The sequence below is a fragment of the Lathamus discolor genome, chromosome 1 (assembly GCF_037157495.1).
Source record: "Lathamus discolor isolate bLatDis1 chromosome 1, bLatDis1.hap1, whole genome shotgun sequence".
NCBI classification, from domain to species: Eukaryota; Metazoa; Chordata; class Aves; order Psittaciformes; family Psittacidae; genus Lathamus; species Lathamus discolor.
The window spans coordinates 65,173,852-65,182,525 of record NC_088884.1 but is presented as its reverse complement, the minus strand read 5'-3'; the positions used below and the strand labels follow the sequence as shown (position 1 = coordinate 65,182,525).

At 51.0% G+C, this 8,674-nt stretch overlaps 1 protein-coding gene across 1 annotated transcript; it reads left to right on the top strand.

The window, feature by feature from the left end:
• Positions 1 to 1,942: 1,942 nt before the first annotated feature.
• Positions 1,943 to 7,854, top strand: LOC136007173 (homeobox protein NANOG-like). Its single transcript, XM_065665090.1, has 5 exons — positions 1,943 to 2,017; positions 3,118 to 3,333; positions 3,734 to 4,002; positions 5,301 to 5,390; positions 5,845 to 7,854. Exons 2-5 carry the CDS (start codon positions 3,165 to 3,167, stop codon positions 6,259 to 6,261), a joined length of 945 nt encoding a protein of 314 aa, XP_065521162.1. The 5' UTR covers positions 1,943 to 2,017; positions 3,118 to 3,164; the 3' UTR covers positions 6,262 to 7,854.
• Positions 7,855 to 8,674: the final 820 nt, after the last annotated feature.

Sequence of the window (8,674 nt, the reverse complement as noted above, 5' to 3'; positions counted from 1 at the left end):
CATCACTTCAGCGTAAAGATAAGCTCCAGCCCCCCTGAAGGTAGTGACCCTACTGGCATTAAGGAGGAATCCCTTGTAGGCAGCACTTCCTGAATGAAAACATCTTCTAGCCACAGTCCTGTATCACCTGTGCTTAGGCCAAGGGGCCAAGACTGCTTTTAGATGTGAGCTTCCAGCTTCGCTGCTGAAGGGCTACAGAAAAGGCTTGTTACAGCATATTTCAGCCCAGTGAGTGGCTACATTCACTTGCACATACTTAATGAGCCAAATTATGCCTACTCACATGGCTGATGCTCCACAGTATTAGGCACAAAATGAACTGAGAGATGCAAAAGAGGGGAGTGGCCACAGTATGAAGGGAGTGGGGGACACAAACTTGTTCCAAAAAAAGCCCAAACTGTAGCTGCTATTTGGCCCTGTTGAGAAGAACAGGACTAGACTAGATCTGAACTGTGCTGCTCTCCCAGCTGAAAACAGCTCCAAAAGCAACACAAGTGGATACTTGCATCTTCTCTATGAGTCATTCCCAACAGGTATTTTTCAAAGGCACATCAGCTCTAGACATTCATGGCAGTACATCCAGTTTTCAGGCCGATGGTGCCACAGGGCTGATGTCCCAGCCCTAGCAGCTGGGGAATCTCTCAAATGTCCATATTGTGCTTGCCACAGCATCCTCTGTGCCTGGATGACTTCTGCATTTACCTTCCCAAAATGTTTGAATGTGTATCACTTATTTTGGGGAAAATAACTGGGTTTCTTTTCCTAAATAAATTCTGACTTTCGGTGGTATGGTCTTACACACTCACAGAAGCCTTGTTCCTCCCACAAGGACACTAAAAAAAAAATGTTTGATCACCTGATTAAAGGTATGGCTGCAGAGAGGAAGCAATTTATCACTGCTGGAAAGGAATATATGGAAAAGAAGATATTTGGTAGTTAAAGCATAAAACCAGAGTGAATGGAAGACAAGCGGGATGAGAAAATCAAAATATGAACAAAGAGAAAAAATACATAAAGAAAACAGAGAGGGGAAATTAAATCAGCTCCGTGCACACTACAAATCACATCTGTCTCAGGGTGCTAATCTGACCTATACGTGAAAACTGATCCATATATGAGAACTGATCTATTAATCTTGTAATGAAAACTACAAGCTACGAGCAGTTAGCTCTGCTGCGTCTGCAAACGCGCACAGCTCCTCGAGGGAGGAGGATGTGCTGGCGGAGGCGCTCCTACTCCTGCCGTCAAAACGGAATCCCGCTGCCGCGAGTGGGTCGCGGGCAGTGCCTGCGGGAGAGGGCAGCTACCGACGGCGCCGTAACTGTCCGGAAAATCACCCCGCCAGGCAGAGACAGGCACGGGACGCTCCTGAGGCTGTCACTGCTCAGAGACCTCCGAACCGCGACGGCTTTGGTTTGCAGATACAGTCACACCCCTCCCCAGCCGCCCCTGCAACCCTGCGGTTGTCTCCGTGTTCGCAACGGGCTGGGTTACGTGAACTCGGAGAACCCCCGCGGGGAGCACGCGTGTCCCCACGAGGGGCAGCACCCTTGACTTCGCGTTCGAAGGGGAATCCCTTCCCCTGCGTGCAGCCGCAGGCAGGTGCACTGCCACAGACCCGCAGCCCCGGGTTGCGAGGGCAGCGGGACCGCCCAGAGCTGCGGGCACTCCTTGGTTCGGGGCGAGAAGCGGGCTCTGGTTCTAAGCAATGTGTTTCACCCCTCTCCACCAGTTATAAGCCCTTTCCCCAGCGTCCCTAATCGTCTCTCTGCCTGGATCCTGTTCGGATCCTGAGAAACGAAACGGCCGCTAATTAGGAGGTGGTGAAAACTGGGCCGGGCAAGGACCCCTCCAGGCCAGCAGCGCCGCAGCGATACCTTGCGGCGGTGTCAGGGCACCAGCTGGGGCTCGTTCCTCATCGAGACTCAAGAGGGGGAGGCGATATATAGTAATCAAGGGAAGTCCCTCTCTGTTGTTGCAAGCAGCTTGGTAGCTAGTTCCCTGCCTTTGTATACGGGTAGGTGGCTGTGTTCTGTTCCCTTGCATTGGGGGAGGTGGGGAATTTGCTTGATGTGTCGTGCACCCTCGTTTGTATGTCTTGCAGGTGGTTTTTCAGGTTTTGTAACTCCCGGGCTGTGAAATCCTCCCAGTTTTTCATTTCCTTAAAGGAAGTGGTAATAGCTGGGAAAGGGAGAAAGCGTTATCTTCCTGCAGCAGCCTGTAGGCCCTGGCTTCAAATGTGTATTATCTATAAGGATCTCTAGGGCTCTTTTTATAGCTGCACTGCTCTTGTTTCGTTTGGAATCTGACTGGGTGATTCCCACCTCCCTCCTGGTGCATAGCAAAAATGATTTGTTTTTTTAAAGCTACCACTCTGTTCAAAATAAGAAAAAAAAATAAATAAGGGGGGAAAAAGTTAGATAGATGAGAAAAGAAGCTTGGAAAAGGTGACGTGCTAATTCTCTGTGCCCCTGCAAAACAGGTCTACCTGTCTTAGCCTTGGGCTGACCGCTGGAGAGGCACTTTGTCTTCCTTTGTGCCCTCTTCCCCGCAGTACAGACACAACTCTGTAGCACAGGCCCCCCTGCCCCCAGTCTTGCTGGGAGGTGGAGGGTTTATCTGTTTGCAGTGGTGGCTGCGATCCGCAATGCGGACACGCAGAGCCTCTGCATGCCCCGGGGCAGGCTCCGGGTTCCCCTCCATTCTTTGCCTTTGGGTGGGGACAGGTGAGGAGGCGGAGGTGGGTGAAAGAGTGCTAAATGGGGGGGGTGGGGGTGTCTGCCAGGCCCCGGCTAGCTCACCAGGCGGTGCTGCTCAGGCCTTTTGGCCCCGAGGGAGAAGTGAGGCTCTTCCTCCCATCCCCCGTAGGGGGGGGGTGCGCTGGCAGCAGCGGCCTGACCCCCACGGCCGAACTTAGAAGCCAAGTTGGGAAGCGGGGCCCTGGTGTCCAAGCCCTCCCCCACCCCCTGAGCATCCCCAAAGCCCCACCCCTCCAATCAACTGACTTTTAACATGACAATGGCCATGACTATCCCAACGCCAGGATGGGGAGGACATAAAGCATCCCCCCACCCTTGTCTACCTAATGGGGTACCTGCCTGCAATCTACATTGCCAGCTCACCGCCTGCTCGGGCAGGGCGTCCCGTCCCGGTCCAGCCCTGCCATGAATGCCCACCTGGCCGTGCCGCCCTACCTGCCCTACCCGGGCGCGGTCAGGTATGGGGACTGCTACTGGCCCTCCGCAGGAAGCATGGACAGCGTGCCGGCCGAGGCGGCCCCGGCGGCGGGCGCCACCGCCTTCCCCGCGGCTGAGAAGACGCCCAGCCAGCCAGGTACGCGGCCCGGCCGGTCCCGGGGAGAGATCCGGCTTCCCTCGGGGGCGGGTTGGTTGTGCCCCTTCTGCCTCGGCGGGGCGGGGAAGAGGGGGGAAGACGCCGGTGACCCGACGGGGCTGCGAAGGGCGCTGCTCCGCCGGCAGCCCCGCTGGAAGCGGGGGCGGAGGCCGGGCGCGGCTGCCAGCAGCCCCTGCTTCCAGACGGCACCAGAGGTGTGAGCACAGCGGGGTCTCGGTGCCGCTGCCGAGCGGGTGCCAGGGCCCACTTTACCACGCTGCAGTGTCTGCGGAGCCCCAGCAGGCCCCAAGGGCACCCTCAATCTTAAATTCACCCGAGAAGGGGGACTTCGAAGTCGTTGAGTCTTTGACCCTGCTCAGTTCGGTTCTTTCCTCCTCAGATGTCTCTCCAGCTTCCTCCAGCTCTGGGACACTCATCCAATACACTCCCGACTCTGCCACCAGCCCCACTGCAGAGCAACCATCTCCCTATCCCTCTTCCCAGAAGGTCAAGGGGGAAGGTGAGGGTGTGGTGAGGAAGGCCAAGAGCCGCACAGCCTTCTCCCAGGAGCAGCTGCAAATCCTGCACCAGCGGTTCCAGACCCAGATGTACCTCAGCCCCCAGCAGATCCGGGAGCTGGCTGCTGTCCTGGAGCTCACCTACAAGCAGGTGAGCATCTTCCTCTGAGCTGCTGAGTTGCATCCCTGCTGTGAAGTGACCTTGCAAGCGGGGCGGGGGGGGGGGGGGGGGGGGGGGTGTTGTGCCTTTTTTCCCACCTCTTTTCTTAGATCCCAGATGTGAGTTTCTTTCGTGGTCTTGTTTATACTGTTGCTTATGTGGGACAGGGGAGGGTGTTAAAACTTAAGACTCAGTCATCCACTTATGCTTGGTTCTAGTGTTATCCGCCCACTGTGCAAGCGTTTGAAAGTGACTCTGTGCAGCCTTGCTCTGTATGTGGGTTTCTGTATGGACATGTCCTCATAGAATGGTGAGGGTTGGAAAGGACCTTAACATTATCTAATTTCAAGCTCCCTGCCCATAGGCAGGGACGCCTCACACCAGACCATGTTGCCGAAGGCTCTGTCCAGCCTGGCCTTGAGCACTGCCAGGGATGGAAAATTTATCACTTCTTTGGGCAACCTGTGCCTCACCACCCTTACAGTAAAAAACTTCTTCCTTATATCTAACCCGAACCCTGAACTGTTTTAGTTTTAACTCTTTGCCCTTTGTCCTGTTGCTATTGTCCCTGATGGAGAGTCCCTCCCCAGCATCTCTTTAGGCCCCCTTCAAGTACTGGAAGGCTGCTATGAGGTCTCCACGCAGCTTCTCTTCTCCAGGCTGAACAGCTCCAACTTTCTCAGCCTGTCTTCATACAGGAGGTGCTCCAGTCCCTGATCATCCTCGTGGCCCTCCTTCTGGGCTTGTTTCAACAGTAGCTCCATGTCCTTCTTATGTTGAGCACACCAGAAGTGCACACAGTGCTCCAAGTGGGGTCTCACAAGAGTGTCTCCGATCATGAAAAGGCAGAAACTTGCACTACTGTGCAAGTTGCCCATCTTAGTCACAGCAGCATCTGGACCCTCCCTAGATAGTGGGTCCTTGCCCCACCAGCTGCTGCGTCTCACTGAAGGAATCACTCACTCCTGAGTCAGCATAGGTCTTGGCTCAGCAGTGAGATGCTGCTGCAGTAACAAGCTGTGTTTCTGCAGGTGTCTTGACCTATCTTTAGGTAGGGGTTTTGATGTTACGGAAGATCCCATAGTGATCTGAGGAGTAGCAGTGTGTGTTCATGTCCCAGCTCTGTGATTCTGTGGCTACCTGCTGCATACTGTTGGCTGCTAAAGTTATGTACAATATTAGAAACCAAGCAGAAACTCATTTGGTAGAAGACAAAACATCTTTAGCATGTGTAGTACCCTCTGAGAATGAGTTTCTAATGCCCCATGTCCTTTCCCCATCACTTCTAGGTGAAAACATGGTTTCAGAATCAACGGATGAAATTCAAACGCTGCCAGAAGGAGAGCCAGTGGGTGGAAAAAGGGGTGTATCCACCACAGGTAAGAGCATTCCCCCTTCACATGCTTCCCCACTCTGTGGGGAGAAGTGTTAACTTGAACAGTGCACAGGACTTGCCCAAGCCATTTTTCTTGCTTGTAAAAGGGCTTACAGTGGTATGTATTTGAATCCTGACCTGGCACTGAAGGAGCTTTGTTTCCAGTCCACCTATCTACCAGCTGAGATAAGATGGAAAACAAAATAGCCAAAGATGGCCAGCAAGGCCATGTTGTTTTCTAGCTCTCATGGTACTTCCAGACATGTTGACTTGGAGAATACTAACCTAAGGTCTTGTAATCTCTGCTATTAGTCTTTAGTGAGTGCAGTGCGTATGGAAAAGACACTATTGAATGGCCTGGGGGAGGGAGCTGGGGAGAAAGTTGGACCTATTGAAAAGCATGAGCACATTTGTTGTGGTGCTCTGCATTACTGACCAGCCTTCTCTGTCTCTCCTAGAATGGGTTTCGTCAGGCTGCCTACGTGGATATAACCCCCACATTTCACCAGGGCTTTCCTGTTAGTGCCAGCAGAAACATTCAGGCTGTGACCAACATGCACCAAGCCTACAGCAGTGGCCAGACTTATGGGAGCGGGCAGAGCTTGTACTCATTCATGGCTGTGGAGGATGAGGGGTTCTTCGGAAAAGCTGGAACAAGCTGCAATACCCAGCAAGCCATGGGTTTCTTGAGCCAGCAGATGAACTTCTATCACAGCTATCCTGCAGACGTGGATTATGTCAGCCTGGAGTCAGAAGACACCTACAGCTTCCAGAGCACCCCTGACAATATCACACCGTTCTTGAGCTCTCCTGCACAGGATCAGTATGAGGCCCCTTGGCATCCCCTGGGGACCCAGAGTGGTTATGAATCTTAGACCTAAGTACTTTTTTTAACTCCATTCTGTTTTCTCTGGGGTTTCTATGGTCTTGACTCAGGGATCCAGTTTCTATTCCTTTCTCTTGCCCCTCCTCTCCTCCTGTTTTAACCATTGGTGGGACTCAGCACCTTGCTGCCTTGGGTTAGTTTTCTGTTTAAAGGCTCCTGTTCATAGCCAACCCTTGGCAAGGGTGTTTTGTGTGTGGATAGATGAAACTTCATTCATGGAGGGGAATGTGCAATACCACAGCCAGGAGCAGCAGAGATGGTAGGACTGCTTGCTGTCCAATCTCACCTTCCTCTGCTGCATCTTCATCAGGCAACCTCTGACCCTTGCCCTTAATGTTTCAGCTGAGCTTTGCTAAATAAAACCCTGTCCTTAAGCATATTTTTGCTAGAAACACCCTGTTGTAGCCCACAAGCTCTGCTGTCTTGCCTGTTTCTGTTGCTACCTCAGGCAGCTAATTGCTAATAGGTTCTTCATATGCATCCGTTCCTCCCTCATCAAAATCCTACATGAGATCATCTGATTTCAGATTATTTGATCCAGTTGCTTCCAGCAGCTCCTCCAGGGGCAGGGGTCAGCATCTGCCTATGCCTTGCCTGCTGCCCTCCCATGTACATGAAGCAGTTCAGAGGAGAGGGAGGAAGTGGGGTAGAGTATTGCCCATACCTCACATCAAACTTTGGTTTCCAAAGCTGCTAACTCACTTGTGCCTGTCAGGACATTCAGGATGGCTGTCTCTGTGACTGTCCCCACTTAGTTTAGATCTTGCCTTTCTACATGTCTCTGCTGAGAGACTGTTGGTTTGTCGCAGCCTGCAAATTCATGGCGAGAACAGTTTACTTATCTGTACATGATAGTCCCCGAGCACTTCATAAACAGAGCACCACTACAGTGCAGATTTCTCTGGGTGTAGAGCCAGGCAGTTTGGTAAAGGACTCTGTTGTCTTATCCCAGGTTTAAGAGTATAAGCTAGTAGGATTTTTGTCCCTTCCCCAGGGCTTACTGGATCTCTTCTGTATTGTCCTGCTGAAGAGGGCACTGGCTGCCTCATCTGACACAAGGACCCAAGCTCTGGGGGAGGTGAGAAGTTTAGAGAAACTTAGTTAGACGAAATGAAGAAGATGCCAATTAAAACTTCCAGGTTTGTTGTTAAAAGTAACTGAACCATCCTTTTCAGTATGGAGAAACCTTGAGGCAGCTCCAGACTATGAAACACTGACTTTCTTTACAAGATGTAGAACTTCAGCATCTGTTCTGGCACTGCCCAGGAGTACAAAATAAATAGTAGTAAACAGGATGGTTAAAGCATAAGTATTTCCATGATAGACTTTGGGGTTTTGCAATTAGTGCACAACTTTTCCTGCAACCTTGGTGTCAAATGTTTACATGCAAGGGTTGTGTGTTATAGTTAAACTCTCACTGCAAAGAGTAACTGTTGTTTCAGAGTTGTTTTGGAGTGTATTCTCTTTCAGTGATCTCAAGCATGTTTTATGTTATGTGCATGTTGTCTTTTATTACGTTGTTTCTGATTAATGTTCGTACAAACTTGAGTTGAAAATAAATTACTTTATTTTAATGATGAAACTGTGTGGCCAGCTTGCATTGGAACAGCCTGCTAGGAGAATGGTTGTTCTGCGCAGGCTAGACCAGGAGTCCTGAGGAAAGGAATTAAAAAGCAACAGGACTGTGTTTCTCAAAGAACTACAATCAAGCAACTGTTCAGAAGGGTCATGTCACGGGCTGCTATCAGCCAACATGCAGGTGTGTTGCCTAATGCAAGGGGGTGCTCCAGCGGTAGGTTTCTGGACTGCTTTCAGTAAAAGATAACTATGGAAGTATGAGGGTAGGAGCACAAAAAAGTGCCTCTGAGTTTTGTGGCTGCCTGCTGCTGCCCCAGAAGGTTGCAGTCAGCAATCTGGAATCCTGCCTCATTGAGGCTGCAGGGCTCTTGGGGTTCTTGTGCTAACCTCAAGTGACAGCAGAAGTTTGTATGTAAGTAACTGAATCCTACCTCCAGCATTGAAACAAAAATGTACTGATTCCCCTGAGACTGCATTTCTTCTCTTGGCAGCTGTATGCAACATTTAAAGGATATTTAAATGTGAGATGCATGGAGGAATCTTGCATAAGGAACTTGCCTTATACCATAGTTTGAACACCTATGCAGCTTGCATGCAGCCAAGGTGCTGCAAATGTTCATGGGTAGCACTACTAATGGAAAAAGGCAGCTGTCTGTTCAATAGATGATGCTACTGCTGTATCAGCAGAACCAAGTTGCAGCCACAGTTTAAACTAGCAAAATTGAGGTGTTTGGGTTTAATCCCAGGTTCCTTAAGCTATAGTGTACCACCAAAGCTTTCCACCTGGTTGAAATGGGCAGTTCAATAAGTATTCCTACTAAGCA

Excerpts from the sequence above, each read along its gene's own strand:
- LOC136007173 (XM_065665090.1), top strand. The coding sequence starts at position 3,165 with ATGAATGCCCACCTGGCCGTGCCGCCCTACCTGCCCTACCCGGGCGCG. Across the intron at positions 4,003-5,300 it reads TGGAGCTCACCTACAAGCAG|GTGAAAACATGGTTTCAGAA; the intron begins GTGAGCATCTTC and ends CATCACTTCTAG. Across the intron at positions 5,391-5,844 it reads AAGGGGTGTATCCACCACAG|AATGGGTTTCGTCAGGCTGC; the intron begins GTAAGAGCATTC and ends TGTCTCTCCTAG.